This window comes from Phyllobates terribilis, unplaced genomic scaffold (assembly GCF_046119375.1).
Source record: "Phyllobates terribilis strain yellow unplaced genomic scaffold, ASM4611937v1 Scaffold_13__5_contigs__length_258822181, whole genome shotgun sequence".
NCBI lineage: Eukaryota > Metazoa > Chordata > Amphibia > Anura > Dendrobatidae > Phyllobates > Phyllobates terribilis.
Genome location: NW_027362773.1, coordinates 249,727,156 through 249,748,973, shown reverse-complemented (window position 1 = coordinate 249,748,973; position 21,818 = coordinate 249,727,156). Strand labels below are relative to the sequence as shown.

General features: G+C 43.4%; 1 protein-coding gene across 2 annotated transcripts in view; it reads left to right on the top strand.

The window, feature by feature from the left end:
- IRX3 (iroquois homeobox 3) overlaps positions 1-847 on the top strand; it is a 10,918-nt gene extending 10,071 nt beyond the window's left edge. The window contains exon 4 of one of the 2 annotated variants that reach the window (XM_073659386.1): positions 488-847. In XM_073659386.1, the coding sequence (XP_073515487.1) occupies positions 488-542 (55 nt within the window). In that variant the 3' untranslated portion in view covers positions 543-847. The remainder of the gene's footprint in view (positions 1-487) is intronic. The other variant, XM_073659385.1, reaches the window with a different exon arrangement.
- The last annotated feature ends 20,971 nt before the right edge of the window (positions 848-21,818 follow it).

Genomic DNA, 21,818 nt, shown 5'->3' with positions numbered 1-21,818 from the left:
TAATTGTATATGATAGCTGCACTGAATACTTATTAGAACTGGCAGATGCTGCTGTATCCAAGCTAAATTATTACAAGAAAAACTCCTTTAACCAGAGTATTTCTGGCTCTTAGACAAAAAAAAAGACAATATATCAAAAAATACTGTATGTAATTTCGAACTAAAGACTGAAACAGAACAAAATATGGAATGTAAAATAAATGTATTTATAATAATAATAAAAAATGAAACTAGAACAAAATAAGCAACATATTTAGTAAGAAATATGTAAAAATAAAATAAAAAGATACAGAAAAATATAACAAAAATTTAAAATTAAACTAATATATTATAAAAGTTAAATATTATATATGATATATTCATAGAGCTAACGCTGCAATTAATTATTGCATACATGGGTAAATTAGCAAACTGAGGAGTATAATATTTACTTGGCTATTTTGGTAAAATGTTGCCATTTATTTAATATATAATATTTTATTTTCAGGTCACAGAATCAGTTGGATGCAGCAATGATCCTATCTGCATTATCCTCCTCCTAACATTTTTTTTTTATTTTTTTTTAAATTTAATTATTTTATTTTTTTTTTACTTTTGTTGTAATGGCTGTAATATATATATATATAAATATAAATATATGTATAGTTCCTTATTGTAAGCATGTCTGTGTATAAGATGGAGCAGAGATTCGATTTCTATACTCACATGCAGGTTAGTTCAGTTTTGTATGGTTTTGTCCTGTGATAATGAAGAGTCACTCATTTCTTTTAGTTTTTTTTTTGTTTTTTTGTTTGTTTTTTGTTCTTTGTATATAGAGTAAAAAATGTACATAAGTCCTAAAAAAAAAGCCAAATTGTACAAGAAAATTATATATTTTTGGTTAATAAATGAACTGTTAAGAATTTAATCGAGTCTGATATTGTTGTGATTAATTTGTCACAATTATTATTAATTTTACATATTTTTTTAACTCTCTAATTACAGTTTGTGTGCTCATTATAAAGGTTACATTTTGGCAGATGGGGTGTCATGTGATCTGGGGGCACAACAGCTGCTAAATACTTGGGCCTTAAAAATAAACATTAAAGAATTTGTGGAATAGAAACTTAGGGATCAGTTACTCATGTAATGATGAGTCCCATACAGTACAGGGGGGCTCTGCTCTATAGGCCCCTGCAGAAGGAGGCACAATGCATTCACACTTAGCTCATCATCAGATCCAGTGCACTAATTGATTGCAAATGTTATGTTATTGTGTTTTCTTTCACCAAAGAGCTATTTGAAGGTCTTTACTGTGAAAGGATTTGTTCAAGATGCCACTGATAACATAATGGGGCTGGGAAGGGAGGCGAGCGGTGAAATGTGGGTGCACAGCGCCCTCTATGGGCCAAAGAATTCTCTCCTCTCTCTTGCTGGACGCAAAAGTTCAAAACTTTTTAGGAGAAATAAACTTAAATAAAATAAAAAAATTGGGAAAATCTGGGGAAAAAAAGAGAGAGAGTGGATGAAGCCTTACATGAGTAATATTCAATTAAAATGGTATTTACTTTTGGAGAGAGCAGGCACTATTTATGTAATATCTGTTTATCTAATATTTAGCTCAATGGTATAAAATAATATGAGGTTTAAATATAGATATTATATAGATATGAAATTAGAATTATCTATCCATCTGAGGTTTTTAAAGTATAATATTATACTATGAGGCGCAACTGAAGAGAGATGATAGAAAATGATGTTCAATTTTATGCTCTAACTAAAGATGGGTTAAATGTGAGATATACAGTGAAATTATATGTTTTAAAGATAGATATGGAATGATATTATATTATATCTGTCTTCAAATCATATAAATTCACTAATATCATTTTCTCTATCACTTTAATCTATCTATCCATCTAAAACTAGTGCTGCTCTTTCCTTTTTCGTTCTTTCTTTCTTTCTTTCTTTCTTTCTTTCTTTCTTTCTCATATCTATCTATCTATTATCTATCTATCTATCATCTATCTATCTATCTATCTATCTATTATCTATCATCTATCTATCTATCTATCTATTATCTATCTATTATCTATCTATTATCTATCTATCTATCATCTATCATCTATCTATCTATCTATCTATTATCTATCTATCATATATCTATCTATTATCTATCTATCATCTATCTATCTATCATCTATCTATCTATCTATCTATCTATCTATCTATTTATCTATCTATCTATCTATCATCTATCTATCTATCATCTATCTATCTATTATCTATCTATCTATCTATCATCTATCTATTATCTATCTCTCTATTTATCTATTGACATTTAACTATATTTATGTGAAAACTATATCAGAAATGTTCTGTTAGGAGGTCAGGATCCATTCTTACCTGCACTGCTACCACTTACATTCTGGTTTTCTGTGTAACCGCTGTAGTTTTGCTGAGCTGGCGTTACAATGTGACAGTAATGTTGTAAAGCAGATGACAGTATTAATTGGAAGTGGCAAATCACTGGGATATATAATGCTTATCACTAATATACTGGATGATACAGGAAACCATGGATTAGTCCTGGGAAATGGTGTATAATGATGTTATACACGAGAACAAAAAAAATTGCAATAAAAGAATGAGCTATTATATAGACGCCTTTTAAGTGTGTGTTCACATTGGGCAGAAATTTATGCCAGTGTTGCCTTTTCCATACATTGGAATGAGGTTTCTAGAAATGCAATTGCAATGTGAATGTGTGTATGCATGTGAGTGTACATGTGAGTATAGGTGCTTTTTAAGTGAAACGTTGCTTTTTTTAAGTTATGTCAAAAGGACGTTTTTTATTTTTTTTATCATTTGATTTTTTTTTTATCTTTTTTTTCATCATCAAAAAAAGAATCTATATAATTGTTATTTAATGAATAGCATTTCTGGAAAACATGCTGAGATTTTGTGCATTTTTTTTCTGTAATTTTTGTCACTTTTTTATGGTAAAATGCTCCTGCCAGATGTTGATGGTCAAAAAGAAAAGGCACGAAAAACTACTTATTTTTCCAGTGATATTTTCATTTATTTTGTTGTATTTTCAGGGTCCCTGCATTTTTTTATTTTTTTTGCCAAACGCAGCACGCTCTAGATGTTATGTTTTTGCAATGCATTATTTTTCGTTATAGGAAAAAAAAATGAAAAATTGCAAGTGTGTATAAGGATCACAGCACAAAAAAGCTTATGAGAAACAAAGCAATCTTTGAAAGCCAGGAAAAATGCTGAAAAAAATCTCTGTAAAGGAAACTTTAAGAAAAATCTAAAACAGGAGGCACCAACTGATTAAATTGTCTTTCTCTAATACATTTTGTCCTTTTTTAATGGTTTATTGGGCCGCCGGAAAAACGTGGAAATTTTGATGATTTTTTTTTTTTTGCGTAAGAAAAAGAAACAGATGCTACTTTGACGGTAAAAATGGAAACATGGATGAAAATTTTGATCCAATACATTGATGATAAACTTGTCCCTTTTTTTCTTGGACTCCAGACTTGGACATTTGAACCAAACTTTAGGCATATTTTTTTCATTTTTGCTTTCCTGCATTTGATCAGATTTAGTAATTTTTTTTTTTTTTTATATGCTGATGTCGCTATAAGAGGTTTTCTTGTCACGTTTTGAGACCTTTTTTTCGCTGCACGTTTCCAAAGTACATAGAAATTAGCCTTTATCATATCACAATTCAATTCATTTTTAATTTAATGAATTATTTGCTAATAATTTACTCTCACTTTTAAGTCTTCTTATTTTATTAGAATGCTAAGAGATACCTATGTAATTCAATGGATTCTAGAGTATGCATAGAATATCCACAAGTAGCTTTTAGGGCTAATTCACACAACTGTATTTTCGGTCTGAGTGCTATTTAGGCTACTTGCAGACGGTCGTATATTCTCCCACACGGGAAAATCGAAATGATTATGCAAATGACACTCAGATCACACAATGATAACAGTTTGATCAGATTTTCTTGACTGTGGAGAAGATGGAAAAAAAAGTCTCCATCGTCTCCATTGTGTGAGCTGTGGAGATCGGACTGCACTCAGATGTCATCCGAGTGCAGTTTGATGTTTCCCATGCTCTCATTGACTTGCATGGCCAAGTGTGATCTGAATATCAGATCAAAATTGGGCATGCAGTCATTCTGTCCCTCGGCAGATGAAAAATCGGACATGTGCACAGTCCCATAGACTAACGAATGCGATCCAATGTTTTGTCACACTGATAAGACAGCCTTGGAGACCAATATTAGGTCAAGTACTGGCCTATGTTTGGACACAAAAGAAACTTTTGATAGCAGCAACACATGGGTTAAACATGTCTAGGGATGAGCGGACCGGTGAAATTTTGGGTTCCGGTACGTGACCTGAACTTTATTCCAAAGTTCTGTTTGGGTACCAGAACTGTACCCAAACTTGGAGGAGAACTTGAATTTTGGAGATGGAAAATCTCTCTCTTGGAACTCGGAACTCCGAACATTGCAACAGACTTCCGGAAGAAGTCCGTTGCAATGTACGAACTCCGAACTTTGAAGGTTGGGTTTGCTCATCTCTTTTAAACAGCCATAGTTGGAGTTTTCTCTGACCCTTGTTGGAAACTATCAATAACAGCTGGCCATTCAATAAGTCGTCATGTGGGCACAAGTCCTTGCTATGCCCATGCGTTCACATAGATGGGTAGCACTTAGGGCCGAGCAACTAATGCAGACTTATGGAGAAGACCAGGAGGTCTAAGCTGATGGCCACTACTGCTATATACTAAAGACTGACAGCTGAAAACAAGGAAGGTGCTTAGTTTGCATTAATCCTAGGATCCTACAAGTAATGCCAAGATATCTATGACTGAAACCGATCACAAATGGAGAGACACAGTTACACTCATGACACTCATAGTTGTTGGCCAGAATCACCATGTTTATTTATAACGCTGATCTATATGTGCATATTAAAACATAAACTTCATGTATATTTAACCATACATCACCATCCCCAGACAGCAGCATGATTTTCACACGTGATGCTCCGGACAACTTTAGGTGGTGGTATTTCTAGTTGACACCATACATCTGCTGGGGGAAAGCTGCAGGGTGGCGTTTTGATTCTTGGGGTAGAAGGTTGGTGTTATTTTTGGATGATGAGATATAGAGTTAGAGAGATTTGAGTTTCTATACAGTGTAAGGTTGGTAATGGAAACTTGAGGGACTTTACATACCAATGTTCAGCTGTGAGGACTCTTTACATTAAGCAATCACAAATTGACTGCGTGATTAAATAATTTTCCGGAAATAATTCCAAATAAGCTTCCTAGAAATGGTGAATGCTCGGTATTCTATAGAGACACAATGTATTAGTGTGTGAACATGGAGAACTTGTTCTATGAGCTTTCTAATGATGACTATTACATTAGGACTGTTAACAATGCAATACATAGAATACATTATATTGTAGACAAGAAGAACAGTTCCTTGAGGTATTTTTGATGTTTCGTCATTATATACCTTTTTGACTTTAAGGTTTTAGCCAGTACAAATGTCAAAGATGAACATCCCTATATGCACAATAGTCTTGTGTCTATGATTAGCCTGCTTAAAGAGTACTAACCATTTCAGGGGACATTTTAGAATAACCTTGTGGCCTTTATATGATTTGTAGCCTTCACTTTCACTAGTTTTCCCCTCTGCAAGCACTGTCTCTAACTTTCACTTATCTCTGAGCTAGTAGGTGGATACTAGCTGCTACAAATATCCCATATAAAGCCAGCACACACAAATATGAGAGATTCCTGCTCTCCTGTCTTTATGTAGCACATGTTCAGAACAGTGGTGTAACTAGAGTTTGATGGGCCCCGGTGGAAAATTTGGACCTGAGTCCCCATCTGCATGTTGGTCAAATGTAGGGTCCCTTGTAGCATTCTAGATCCTATAAAGACATGCATGTTCACCCCCCCCCATGTAATAATGTCCCCTGTCCTAGCTCCTTCTTGTGATATTCTCCCATATCCTGGCTATGTCCAGTGATAACGTTCCCATCCTGGCCCCTTCCAGTAATAATGCCCCTCATCCAGGGCCCCATGCTATAACAATGTCCCCCATCCTGGCCCCATCCTGGTATAATGTCCCTCATCCTGGTAAAATGTCCCTCATCCTGGGTCCCATCCTGGTAAAATGTCCCTCATCCTGGGTCCCATCCTGGTATAATGTCCCTCATCCTGGTATACTGTCTATCAACCTGGGCCCCACCCTGGTATAATGTCCTCATCCTGGTATACTGTCCCTTATCCTAGGCCCCATCCTGGTATATTGTTCCTCATCCTGATATACTGTCCCTTATCTTGGGCCACTTCTGTTCTTCTCCATCACACTTTAAAAAGAAACAAACAATTATGTTTACCTTCCCCTGCTCCCACGATGTGCAGCATCTCCCTCGATAGCTGGCACAGAAGCTAACAGATAATTTCTGTGTGCAGGCATGCGCAGCGCTTGACGTCGCTGTCATTGTATTGCAGTGCAGGGAGCCAGCGGGCTTCTGCGCTGCAATAAATTTCAGTTGAATATGCATTCAAGGATGCACATCCAGGTGAAATTACCATCAGCACCCCATCTTCAGTGATCGCGATCATTACATCCCTAGTTCAGAAGCTGCAGCAGCATGGACGACATTATACAGCAGTACTGAGCTGTGTAGGTGTGAATCCAACCCTGGTGCAAGATTGTACATTACACTTGCTAGAGAGCAGCAGCACTTTGTCTCTTCCTCTCTCTTTTTTTCTGCTCCTCCCCCTTCCCACTTTAATAAACTTCAATAGGCAGCTGTAATCTGGCACCTCAATGGTGTACCACGTGAAAAAAAAATGCGGAAATCATCAAGTTGCAGAAAAATATAAGATTTATTAGCAAAGCAATCCAAAAACAGTGACGTTTCAGTCAAAAGGACCTTCTTCAAACAGATTGCATATGGTATACTGCATGTAACAACACTGTGGGGAATAGGGATTCAAAGCATATAGGGTTCAAATCCGAAGGTCATTGAATCCCTATTCCCCTCAGCGCTGTTACATGCAGTGTAACATATGCAATCTGTCTGAAGAAGGTCCTTTTGACCGAAACGTCACTGTTTTTGGATTGCTTTGCTAATAAATCTGATATGATTATTCTGCAACTCGATGAGTGCCGGATTCTTTCTTCACTGAGTATATGTAGTATCCTGAGTATCCTATCCTGGCACCATATTTTTATACAGAGTGACGTACATCCTAGCTATATATTCAATGATGTTCCAGTCCATTTTGTTTTAATGGGTTATTCCCAAAATCATGATGTGGTCTTACAATGATGTAAATACATACAGTATTTAATAATTAGTGTCAAAATAAATAATTTTTCAATGTGCCATGTTTTGTATGTATCACCATCTAAAGGAAATCCTACCAGGCTCCATTTACCTTCTAATTTCCATTAGTTCCATTCTGCTGTAATTCCATTGCTCCTGGTCGATAAAGCACAGTGCAGTTTCTTTCAAATTTCGTGTCAGCATGGCTTTTCTCTGCCTCCACCTCTGACATAGTGTATTCTACCTTTACAATACTCTCTATTTCTGTGTTCTCGGTATTCTCCTGTACACAACTCTGCCAGTTGGAATTTATTTTCAGCCATCTACTTCAGAATAGCTGCCAGTGTATTTTTACATTATTGTTGTGGAGTGAAGGAGTATTGATTTCTGCTGAAAACCAACTAACAGAGCAGAGCTTGTAATACCTACCCTCAGCAAAGCTGATACAAGGAGAGCTTGGTGTTTGAAGTCTGCAGCAGACAGCTTAGAGATGCATATGGCAGAGGATTATCTTCTGCCATATTCATCAACAGATCAGCATTTGCAGTGATGCCCTTCACTGAGCTGTCTGCTGCAGGCATCAAACACAGCTTACCTCTGCTTGTGTCAGCTCTGCTGGGCCAAGTTAAACTCCATTGTCGTGGAGTGCAGGACAGTTGATGTCTGCTTAAAAAAAAACAAAGTAGCAACAAAGCAATGATGTAAAAACACAGAGGCAGAAAACACAAAGGAACAAAAAAGGAATGTTATGTTGAGATTAGCTTGTATATTAACAAAAAATAAGTATTTACTTTGCTTTGTGAAAAATAAGACAATTGCAGGTATAACCTTTTTAAAGGGGTTGTCCACTACTAGGACAACCCCTTCTTGATCAGAATGTTTGGCCCTGATAAAATAAAAAAAACTATACTCACCTCCCGCGCTGGCGCCGTTCCACCGGTATCAGCATTCGCGGTCCCGGGCTCTCGTGCAGTTGTTGTGACACGTGAGCCAGATGCCCAGCGCTGGTGTCATTGTTCCCGCCTTCAAACATTTTTAACATGAAGAGGATGTCAGGGCTGCGGCTGATCTGACTTCCTCTTCATGTTCAATTTTGTATGAAGGCGGGGACAGTGACGTCAGCGCTGATTGGGCACTGGACACCATGTGTCATTACACTGTACAAAAGCCCTGGGACCACAAGTGCTGACTCCGCTGGAATGGTGTCCCAGGAATGGTATGGGGAGTGTTGCAAATTTTGGCATTAGACAGAATCATTAACACTCAGACATTGTTGCAGAAAAACAACAATGATACTGTGCATTGTCATCAACATGAAGAATTACAGCAAAAGAACAGATACAAACAAATATGAGGGGTCATACAATGTGTAGAGAGTAACTTGCAGGTGAGCAAACTAAAACAGTTAACATCGCTCAACCTGTTGTCTGCTTAACAAAGTCCCTCCAAGATAAGCTGTGTTACTTCAAAAAAGACAAAGCCACTCATTAGTGGAGAACGCATTTGTCTCTGATAAGATACAGTAATACTATGGAAAAGTTTTAGGCAGTTGTGAAAAACTGCTGCAAAGCAAGAATGTTTTCAGAAATCAAAGTTTTAATATATTTTTATCACAACAAAATTTAAATTGAATGAATAAAAGAGAAATCTAAAGCAAATCAATATTTGGTATGACCACCCTTTGCTTTCAAAACAGCATCTGTTCTTCTAGGTCTGTTTGCACATACAGTAGTTTAAGGAGCTCGGCAAGGAGGTTGTTCCAAACATCTTGGAGAACTAACCACAGATCTTCTGTGGATGTCGCTTGCACAAATCCTTCTGAGTCTTCATGTAATCCCACATGGACTCAATGTTGAGATCAAGGCTCTGTGGAGGCTGTATCATCACTACTAGTATTTGTTCAGCACACTGAAGATAGTTCTTAATGACACTGGCAGTATGTTTGGAGTAGTTGTCCTGCTGAGGAATAATTTTGGAACCAATTAAAATCCTGATGGTATTGTATCATAAATATCTGCCTAGATTTCTCAGCATTGAGTGCACCATTAATCCTGACCAAATCCCCAACTACATTTGCTGAAATGTATCCCCAAACTTGCAAGGAACCTCCACCATGCTTCACTGTTACCTGCAGCCATTCATTATTGTACTGCTCTCTAGCCCTTCAGTAAACAAACTGCCTTCTGTTAATGCCCCGTCACACTTAGCGACGCTGCAACGACCCCGACAACGATACGACCTGTCAGGGATCGTTGCTGCGTCGCTATGTGGTTGCTGGTGAGCTGTCAAACAGGCAGGCTCACCAACGATCAGGGGAGCAGCGACATCGTGGAAAGAATCTTTCTACGATGTCCTGCTCCTGGTTACCAGCCTGCTGAAGCAGGAGCAGGCTGGTAACCATGATAAACATCGGGTTACTAGGGGCACAAGCGCACCTAGTAACCCGTTGTTTCCGTTGCGGGAGGGCAACGACCAAAAAATGGTCCAGGACACTTTGCAGCGATCAGAGACCTCACAGCAGGGCCTGATCGTTGCAAAGTGTCACACATAGCGACATCGCTGGTGAGGTCGCTGTTGCGTCACCAAAACCGTGACACAGCAACGATCTCGCTAGCGATCTCGCTATGTGAGACGGGGGCTTTACTGCCAAACATTTCAAGTTTTAACTCATCAGTCTACAGCATCTGCTGCATAATTTGGTTTCGTGTTTCCGTCTTGGAGGCATGAATTTTCAGCTGCAATTCTTTCCAGAAGACCATTTCTGGTCAGACTTCTCGAAACAGAAAATTGGTGTAGCTGGGTCCACTGGCTGCTGCCGGTTCTGAGCTGATGGCACTACAGTACATCTTCTAATTTAAAAGAGTAGTAACCATGATCTGTCTTTCATCTACTGCACTAAGTTTTCTTGGCTGACCACTGTGTCCCCAGTCCTTAACATGGCCTATTTCTTGGTGCCTTTTCACAAAAGATTGAACAGCACATCTTGAAACCCTATTTTGCTTTGAAATATTTGCCTGGGAGAAACCTTGCTGATGCAGTATAACTACCTTGTGTCTTGTCTTGCCATGGTGTTTGATTTGTGACAAGAAACTGTCTTGCCCAACCTCATCTTTGTAGTAGGGTTTGGTTTTAATCCTTTCCGAAATCTGCCATAAATGTACGGCGCAAATTGGGAGTGAGTGTATAAAGCAAACTCAGAGGTTGAGCCTGTTCCATTCTGGCAGATAACGCAAGGATATGCTTATAACAGCAGGGGGTAGAGCCAAGTTTCACCCAATGTTGTTAATCTTTTAAATGTCACAGAAATAGCCATTACACAGTACACAGCAGAGGCACATTTATAAGATTATCTCAGCACAGGAACATTTTTTTAACACATCCAATTATGGAACGTATAATTATTGCAAGATCTATTGAGTAAAGTGTGTTTTGTTCATGGGACAACCAGTTTAAGTTCATATTGCTCATCCTTTAATCAAAGTTGGTTGAAAAAACCCAGGATAAAAATAAAATGAGAAAATTCCCTGCAATAAGTAAAGTAATAGTGGATGAAAATAACTTAGGGTACTTAGTTGATACTATTTTGATTAAAAAAGCATAAAAGCCATCTCACCAGGGGTGTAACGATCACGTTTGCAAAGGGTGCAACTGGGCCAGTGCAGGAGAGGGGCCCTCCAATGCCAATTTCACCTGGATGTGCATCCTCAGGCACTAATTCAGGTGAAATGTATTGCGTCTCAGAGACCCGCTGGGTTCCTGCACTGCAATACACACTGCCATCCAATCAGTGGATGGTAGCTGAGATTGCTTGCAAATGACACGTGGCACATGGTAGTGACATCAAGCATGCTGAAGTCAGCTGCCGGCTACAGAACAGGACGTTACATAGCATGGGAGCAGAGGAAGGTAAGAATATTCGTTTGTTTCTTTTTAAAATATGCTGGAGAAGAACTGAAGGGGCCCAGGATGGAGAAAATTATACTAGAATAGGGACATTATACCAGAATGGGGTCATTATACCAGGAATGGGTCCAAAATGGGTGACATACCAGGATGGAGACATTATACCAGGAAGGGGCCCAGGATGGGGGACATTATACCAGGATGGGGGACATTATACCAGAATGGAGGACATTATACCAGGATGGGGGGACATTATACCAGGATAGGGACATTATACCAGGATGGTGATATTATAGCAGAATTGAGACATTATAACAGGATGGGGGACATCATATCAGCATGGGGGGCATTTTACCAGGATGGGGGGACATTATATCAGTATGTGGGGCATAATACCAGGATGGGGAAATTATACCAGGAAGGGGCCCAGGATGGGGGAAAATGTTATAGCATGGTGCCATGGATGGGGGCATTATTACTGAAAGGGGCCCAGGATGGGAGATATTATTGTAAGAAGGAGCCAGGACAGGGGACATTAGTGTATGGGGAGGGGGGGTGAACACGTATATATCTTTATAGAATCTAGAATGCTACCAGGGCCCATATTTCTGACCACCATGCACCCATTGGACTCTGGTTACACCACTGCATCCCACTACGACAATGTGTACCCAATCAGGGTGAACCCTAAGTCTTGTCATCTGCCAAGCTATTTGATTGCAGACCTCAAAATAGACAGGGGCAGAGCAGGACCCAGTCCTGAGAGTTTTGCCCCTATCCATGGGAAACTTTATGGACAAGATGTACAGCCCAAAAGAATCCACCTCACCAAGTGATCCCATAATATTATGTACTATTGAGTTATAGAAAGTTAGTTGAAACAATAATGACCATTTAACTATGAATTTCTTGAATTTATGGAAGAACCCTATTATCAGGGCCAAACTTATGTAAGCATAGCCAGTAAGGATTTGTCTGCCTCTGCTGTAGGGGTATATTCTAAATTCTCTATTTCTGTCTGTGAAGTGGGAAGACTTGGGGAGAACATGCAAACTCCATCCAGATGATGTCCTTGGTTGGATTTTTTAACCTAGAATACCAGCACAGTGATGACTATGGAGCAATTGTTCTACCATTTGGGAAACTCTATACTTGTATGGTGATATCAAAGGTTATTTTTGTGATTTTACACATCTGGCTCTATGGTAAGGAGTGCTATAAAATAAATAATTACTGTAGGTACCTCATTCCTCTTCACCGACACTGGGGTGGTTTGAGCCACCACTGGTCTCATCCATCCGCCAGCTGACAGTTACTGGACTCAGTTGTGATATGTACTGCAAATGACCACTTAGACATCATCACTTGCAGCATAGGCCAAAATGAGGGCCCAAAAGGGATAAGTAATTATTTATACAAATAAAAAACAAGGCAGCTATTCATAGGGGAACACGATAAATGAAGCTAAATGCACATAGCATGCTCACCTTGCTTAGTTTCACATGGAGTTTAAACATGGAGTCTAAGACCATGGTGTGTGCTCGAAACGCGTTTGATTGTGCTAAAACATTTGCCCCATATCCCTCCCCACGCACTAGATTTCTGATATGTCATGTCATTCATAGTATTAATCTTCCACAATATAGGACTGTTTTTAATATTACCTGGATTGTTTTTCCCTTTTGCAACATCCCAGCACATATAGCAAGAACCCAAATGGAGCGACAGCCAAAACTTCCTCTCCCGAATGCCCAAAAGGATCAGTGCAATAGACTTTTACTTGATGAAGAGAGCGGTACACTCTTGAAACACATTCTATGTTGTTACACCATAATAAAGGTATTATTTACACAATTATTTTATCCTTTTGAAGAGTGTGAGAAATGAGGATTTCCTAGTGGGCGAGTATCCAGGTATAAATAATTAGCATTTCTTTTCTTTATATATAACATTCCCTTCCTTAGAACCATTTTTTAAATTCCCCTCAAAAAATAACCAATTTTTAAGATGATGTAACTTTGTTTTTATCCACTATACAGTGTATATTTGTATTTTTTGTAGTGTATGGTTGTGGGTAGTTTGTTCTTAGACAACTTTATATAAGTGTTGTTTCGTCAATGAATGGCCAATGGCCATATTGCAGAAAGCTTAGAATTGGATATTGTATGATGCCACACAGGCTTGGACTGGCCCACAGGAGAACCAGAGAATCCTATGGTGGGCCCCTCTGCCAGAGTATCCATCACCCTCTTATATGAGCAGTACTTGTCACAATATACTTGAATCACTATGTACAGACAAAGGCAGCATCTTATTCATTTAACAATCTATCTAGTTCATTGTTATATACCGTATATACTCGGGTATAAGCCTATCCAAATATAAGCCGAGGCACTTAATTTTACCACAAAAAATTGGGAATACGGATTTGACTTGAGCATAAGCCTAGGGTGGGAAATGCAGCAGCTACTGGCAAATTTCCCCATCCTGGTAAGCATTGCCCACTCATCACCAATTCTGGTATGCATGGCCCCCTCATCCCCAATCCTGGTATGCATGGCACCCCTTATCCCTAATCCTGGTATGTATGGCCCCCCTCATCCTCCAATCCTGGTATGCATGGTACCCCTCATCACCCAATCCTGGTATGCATGGCACCCCTCACCCCCAATCCCGGTATGTATGGCACCCCTCATCCCCCAATCCCGGTATGTGTGGGTCCCCTTATCCCCAATCCTGGTATGCATGGCCCCCTCATCCCCAATCCTAGTATGCATGGCCTCCTCATTCCCCTATCCTGGTATGCATGGCACCTCATCATTGCACGCATGAAAAAAAATAAACTATTCTACTCACCTTCCTTACCTCTACTCCAGCACTACATCCTTAATAGTGCACACTGTCAGTCGCAGCCACCGGCTTCCTGCTGCTGCTCAGTGATCCTGTGTGCCCGCTACGAAAGAGAATGAATATTCACTCCTCTCCACGCCCATGGGAGGATCGCTGAGCCGCTGCAGGAGCAGTTGGCTGCCACTGCCAGTGTGCGTTATTAAGGAAAATGAATATTTACTCCTCTCCACTCCCATGGGGGTGGAGAGGAGTGAATATTCATTCTCTTTAGTAGCGGGCACATGTGATCACTGCAGCAGCCGGCTACCGCTATTGCTGGGCCCCACTTTTCTGCTTCCGCTTTCCCCCACCCCACCCCACCATCCATAGCCAGAATGTAAGTGGGACCTTCACTCGAGTTTAAGCCGAGGGAGGATTTTTCAGCATAAAAAATGTGCTGAAAAAGTTGGCTTATACACTAGTATACGGTAAATTTGTGATTGAAGATAGTGTCACATTTGCATGTAGATGAAAAATGGGGCCCTGGACTTGGCTACTGGTGGGCTCTTAGCACCCCAGTCCGACGCTGATGCCACACCATATGTTTGGGACGGGGGCAAAATAAAGATATTGCATCATCCCACGTCAGTGTCAGTCCAGACCTGAAGGTAATTGACCATAAATGAAAAGCAAATATTATTCTAGCGTGTAGATGGCCATTGTCAGCACCCCCTTCTAAACCCTATTATAGAAAGTCCGTAATAATATATATCATTGTTAACTCTATATGTATACAATGTATATCTGTTTGGGTAATGCATATTGATGCTTTCTACGTCCCTTTTCCATGTACGACCTCCTTGACTGACTGCAGTGAAGAGCTTCCCTTATATGTTTCTCATTAGTGCCACTGTCGAAAGTCAATTAACATAACCTGTCATTCTTCCATGACATCACTTGCTTTAAGAGCACTCCAGAGTGGAATTTCACAATCAATAGGGAGACAAATACCTAGATTAGAAGATCACCACATGTAAACAACTTGTTCTTATAAAGATTATTGATTGCAGGCAGTAATTAAGCGTTAGTCAGGGCGGGATGGTGGCACAAGGCTGGTGCAGAGGGTTCAAGTCTAAACTTGCGACTTGTATTTTCTTCTATTTCTCCCAGTGCTGCTATCAAATAGAGGTCATAGAACCTTAGAATATATTAGTATATATGATAAACCAGAAAATAAAAGATGTACGGGGCTGAAAAAGACAACACCAATCCATATGCACCATGACTTATTATAAAAGACAAACTACACTGTACTCACCTTCCCTGGGTCCACCGGTGTGTCTCCAGTGCCTGGCGCTGATGTCACCTTGACAGTGCAGCAGCCAATCTGTGAGCTCAGTGTGTCACCCTGGCCTGGATGCCACAAATGTTTAATAAAGCTGTGTCTGAGAGCAAGGGGAAGGTTCCCTGGTTAGGGACCATTAGCATGCAGCAGCTCCTGTCCCAGGCCAGTAGGGGGAGCAGGCTGCCCCTATAAAAGCTGGAACTGGGGGCAGGGTTAGAGAGAACAGGACGACCTGTCTCTGAAGTGAGAGGCGTCCCAGAGAAGGGAGAGTCAGTTCAGCTGTAGCTGAGGAGGTCGTGTGGCAGTAGAGGAGCCACGAGCCAGGGACGGAAGGCGAGATGAGCCTGTCCAGGCTGAGAGAGAAACTGATCTACCGGACTTTGGTGTCCGAGGCTGTTAGGATTCCAAGTAGTACAGCAAATAACCAGCCCGCAGGGGATTGTATGTCCCTTGGCCTAAGAACCCGGAGGTTCCGCCACAGCAGAAGGGACCAGCAAAGCTGCACCAGGCCAAGAGTAGAAAGGGACCCAAGTTGCAAGCCATACGGGCGAGAAGACACGGCGAGCTCAGGAACGTGGGCTGTTACACCACGAGGAGGGAAATAGCCAGAAAGAGCGCAGAGAGCACTGTAGGCCTTCACCCTCACCCTGACCAGGAGGGCTTCCCACTTGCTCTCCGACATCCAGGCCCCCTCCTAGCCGGGACTGTTTTTGGGTCGTCTCACCTGATCCAATAAAGACCCTGAACTGTTCAAGAGGCCTCCGTTTCCTGGCTATTGCGATCGGAATCATCCCCTCCATCATCCACTTACACTGCCCTGGGGCTACACTCTTCCCGTGGGGAGTTATACTACTCAGTGCTGCACATTTACATCTGCCCCAGCGGTCTGCACTGCAGCGGCGGTTATCCCTGACCGCAATCCACGGGTGGTGTAGTCGGAACTTCCCATACATATATCAAAAGACGGTTTCCCTTTAAGCCTGACACCCTGAGCACGGGACCGGGTCGCCACTACTACTCCCCATCCGCATCCAGAGGCCCAGCCCTGAGTACCCGACGGCCCAGGGGGCGAGTCATCAGCGGCTCTGCCGATGTAGATGGTACGGCCCCTGCAGAGCCGCTAAACTCACTGATTGGCTGCTGTGCTGTTCACATGACGTCAGTGCCGCTGCCAATGCCAGGCATTGGAAATAGTGGCGGAGTCTCACCGGGGGACCAAAGGAAGGTGAGTACAGTGTGGTATGTTGTTTTTTAACAAGCTGCAGCCAGGATAGAAACTTAATTAAAAAGTGAACAAACCCCTTTAATGACATTGTCAATAGGGGTCGGCCCTACACATTTTGTCAGCATTGATGGAAGGGCAGGTGCAAACGATCGTTTTCTTTCCATCTGAGAAAATCGGTCTAATTATGTTAATCACACTGATTAGCGTATGATCAGAGTGGGAACCAATTTATTCGGAGGTGGAGAGAAAAAACTTTCTCCACCTTCTCCATTCTGTCAGTCTGTGAAAATCGGACCCATAGACATGAATGGGCGAGTGCCATCCGATTCTCGGAGGCAAATTGTGCATGGTGCGATTATTTTACTCGTTCCGAGGAAATAAAGGACAAGTGCACAGCCCCATAGAATAACATGGGTATGTGTGCTACCTATGAAAACCACGGATAGGACTCGCCCGATTAAAACAGTCGTCTGCACAAGCCCTAAGAGTGTGTCGAGATACGCCCATAGACACGTGGAATGTTCACAGTCAAATTTCAGTTCATTTGTACATTTCCAGGAGGAATAACAGAGTAATGGTTCAAAAGTTTAAGTATAAAAGCTAAAAAAAAAATATTTTTTCTAGAAAAGGCAAGTATGAAGTAATGGAGATGACGCGCCCCCTGGGCCTGTGCTGTGCAGGGGGATACCCGGAGCCGGATCGCTAGGGGTTGTAGTCCTCCGTGGCGGTGACCCGGTCCGTGCCCAGGGCGGTCAAACCAGTGGCAGTCTTAAGTAATAACAATGTCCGACTACGCCACCCGTGGATTGCGGTCAGTGGGGACCGCCGCTGCGCTGCAGACCGCTGAGGCTGATGTAATTTGCGCAGCCGAGTATGGAATAACTCCCCACGGGAGAAGTATTGCCTCAGGGCAGCTAGTGTGGATGATGGGAGTGATGGTGTGAGCGTCCCAGTAGTAATGGTGCTGGTGCGGCGATGAAACACAGAGACGTGTGGTGCAGTTAGGGTCTTTACTGATGGTATAAAGCTGACCCTCCCGGGAGTACTGGTTAGCAGAAGGGGTCTGGTCAGTCTGTGAGCAAGCAGGATCTCACCTGGCCAGGTGGAGTTGTAGGCCTCACCGACTATCTGCACTCTTTCTTGGCTACCTTGCTCTATGCGGGTAGAAGTAGCCCACGTCCCTGAGTATACCGTGTGGTGCTCACCCGTATGGCCGGTGACTTGGGGCCTTCCGTTAGCCTCCGCTTCACGATGGCGGTGCTGGTCCCTTGCTTGTGACCGTGCCTCCGGACTTCTAAGGCCAGAGGACATGGAATCCCCTGCCGGTTGGATTCTGCTGCTGGACCTGGATGTCCCCACAGCCTCGGACTCCGTGTCCGGGTTTAGTGTCTTCAGCCAAGGCGAGCTATCTAGCTTCCAGCCTCTGGCACTCACTCCTGCTCCTACAGAGCTCCTGTTGTCACTTTCCCTGTGTCTGCTGTCCTCCAGACCTGACTGTGTCTCTGTCTGGGACTTCACTCCCTAATCCCGCCCCAGACCCAGTTTATAAGGGCAGATTCCTCCCCTCCCAGGTCTGGGTGGGCCGTGTTGCATGCTTAGGGCTCCTGACCAGAGAAACCTCCCACTTGCTCTCAGACGTAATATCTCTATTACTGTGGCAACCAGACCCCTGGGGTGCCACATTCCCCCCTAGTAAATTTTAGTACTCTGGGACTAAACACATTTTTAAAGAAACATAAATACAGGGTATAACAATAACACAATAACATATTTACAAGAAGCTTTAGTCTGTAGAGGTCACGGCGTTTCCGTAACCGGGTGTCCATATCACCCAAGGTGAAGTTTTAAGCGAAGTAGGGGACCTGTCCAAAGCAAACCCCTTGCGTTGGCCTTGGGCGTGGCTGCAAGGCTGGAGCTAGCTACTTTGGGCCGCAAGGAGGCCACGCCAGACAGGTTTTCTCTTCCGCGGCCGTCTTCGCAAGAGGCACCAAAGGTGCAACTATCTACAAGCTCTGTTCCGGTTATCCAGTGTCCATAACCTGTTAGTCCAAATAAATCTGCAGGGTAACTGAAAAACATAATTAATAACAGGCAACAAACATAAACCATAAACAGTTAAACAGATAAATTCACAGTGCATTAGTTTAGATTTTCCAGCGAGCGGGCATCTGACCTCTAGTGACTCTAGTGGACCTACGGAGCTCACTAACTGGTCCTGCACTACAGGGTGTAGAAGGTGTTATGGGTAAGCTGGGCAGCTGTCTGCGCACTCTTTGGCTCACTAGGGGCACGGCAGGCTCACTACTAGCAGAGGGTTGATCCTCCTGCGCTGCTGGTGTGGACTCTTCTGCCTCTTGGGCCGGCTGCTCTTCCAGCTCTACCTGGTCTTCTGTAGGCACTTGAGGGGCTGGCTGGAGAAAGGTGAGGACGGGCACCACGATAGCGTTGTTTACTTGTGTCCAGGACCGGGGAAAGTCTCCGAGTACGGTGGTGATCATTTCCTCCTTTTCCTCTACGGGTTGAGGGTCTTCCTGATCTTCATCCGTGCTTTGCAACTTCTCGGGGCACTTTTTCAGGTGGTCTCTGGAGACAGTGGCTGTGGTCTCTCCTCCATCCTTGCTGATGACGTACACCTTTGGATTATTGTGGCTTGAGGGCAGTACGGTGTACGGGTCCTTTTCCAACTGGTCGTCCAACTTATGGAGCCGCCTTTTTCTTTTCAAGACCTGCTCTCCAGGTACCAGGGGAACAGCGGGAGCATGTTGGTTATAAGTCCTCTCCTGTCTTTCTCTTGATTGACAGAGACTTCGCTCGACGCTCTCCTGTACTTTCCGGTACAGCTGCTGCCGTTCTGTATCCCAGTCTGCTTCTGGCGAGGTGTCCTCGGGTGTTAGGACTCCCATATCCAGGTCAACAGGCAGCTTACCAGGTCTTGCTCTCATTAGGTAAGCCGGGGTACAGTTGGAGGAACCTACCGGGATGTGGTTATACAGGTCCACCATATCGGGCAGTTTCTCAGGCCACAGACTGCGTTCTTCCAGGGGCAATGTTTTTAGCAGATCTATCACCACCTGGTTCATCTTCTCCCAGAGTCCATTGGTTTGGGGGTGATAGGGCGTTGTTCTTATCTTCTTGCAGCCATACAGGTTGCAGAACTCCTGGAAGACCTCTGCGACGAAGGCTGGTCCTTGGTCTGTCAACACTTGGTCCGGGTAACCGTGTGGGCGGCAGAAGTGCAGCTGGAAGGCTCTGGCTGCTGGCTGAGCCGTCAGGTCTTTGACAGGGGCCACCACCAGGAACCGGGAGTAGTGATCCACGATGGTTAGGGCGTAGACATACCCGCTTCTGCTTGGAGCCAGTTTAACATGGTCCAGAGCGACCAGTTCCAGCGGCTGCCTGGTGATGATGGGCTGCAGGGGAGTCCTCTGGCTGGCACGGTCCCTTCTTCTTAGATTGCACGGGCCACAGTCTCTACACCACCTCTCAATGGCTCCTCTCATGCCTATCCAGTAGAACCGTTCACGCAGCAGGAACTCCAGCTTCTTCCATCCGAAGTGCCCTGCCCCATTGTGGTAGGCCTCCAGCACCATAGCTGCGTCCCGTCTCGGTACCACCACCTGCCAGATCAGCTCATGTGTCCGGGAATTGACCATTCTGCGGCACAACTTCTCCTTGTAGAGGAACAGTCTGCTCTTTTCCGTCCACAGTTGCTTGGTCTCTTCCGGAGCGTCTGGGTCTAGGCGGGCGTCAGACTGGGTCAGCATCTCCTTCACCAGACGGACTGCGGGGTCACTGTCTTGCGTCTCCACCCAGTTGTAGTGGGGTAAGGGGTTGAACATAGCGAATCGCTGGCCCCTCACACGGTGGGAATATCTGGGTAATCCCATGACGGTGAAACACAGGGAGTTCAATCTCTTCCAATTCTTCTGGATCCTCCCCTTCGTCCGGTAGGTTTGGCATCCTGGACAGGGCGTCCGCATTGCTATTGGAGCGTCCTGCCCGGTATTTGATCGTGAACTCAAAATTGGACAGGCGGGCCATCCATCTCTGCTCCAGGGCACCCAGTCTTGCAGTGTCCAGGTGTGTCAACGGGTTGTTGTCCGTGTACACGGTGAACCTGGAAGAGGCAAGGTAATGCTTGAAACGTTCGGTTACTGCCCACACCACTGCCAGGAACTCGAGCTTGAATGAGCTGTAATTCTCAGGGTTTCTTTCCGTGGGTCGCAGTTTTCGGCTGGCGTAATTACCCGTTCTCTCCCCTGCTGGATCTGGGACAGTACGGCTCCTAGCCCTATGTTGCTTGCGTCCGTGTGGAGGATAAAGGGCTGGCTGTAATCAGGGTACGCCAGGATTTCATCCCCCGTGAGGGCCATCTTCAGCTGGCGGAAGGACTCCTCTTCCAGCTTTTCCCATTTGAAGGGTGGCTTCTGGTTTTTGGCCTTCCTGGACTGGCCTATCAGGAGGTCCTGCATAGGAGCTGCCTTCTTGGTAAAACCGGGAATGAATCTTCGGTAGTAGCCTACCAACCCGAGGAACTGCCGCACTTCCTTTATGCTGGATGGTCTTGGCCAGTCCTTAATCACGGTGATCTTGTCAGGGTCGGGAGCTACTCCGTCAGCACTCACCACGTGTCCTAGGTACTGTACCTTTGGCTTCAGTAGATGACACTTTGAGGGTTTTACCTTTAGGCCATAGTTTGCCAGGGCTTCAAACACTTCTGCCAGGTGTTCCAGATGGTCCTCATAGGTCTTGGAATAGACGATGACGTCGTCCAGGTATAATAGGACCGTCTCGAAGTTCCGGTGTCCCAGACAGCATTCCATCAACCGTTGGAAGGTTCCTGGTGCGTTGCAGAGCCCGAACGGCATACAGTTAAATTCGCTGAGTCCCATCGGGGTGGTGAATGCGGTCTTCTCCCGGTCCGCCTCTGCTACAGGAACCTGCCAGTACCCGCTAGTGAGATCCAAAGTAGAGAAGAAGTTAGCAGATTTTAATGCAGCTAAGGACTCTTCTATCCTTGGTAATGGGTACGCATCTTTGTGTGTGATACGGTTGACCTTCCTGTAGTCTACACACATTCTCATGGTGTTGTCTTTCTTTTTCACTAAGACTAGTGGAGCTGCCCAGGGGCTACAGCTGTCCCTAATTACCCCAG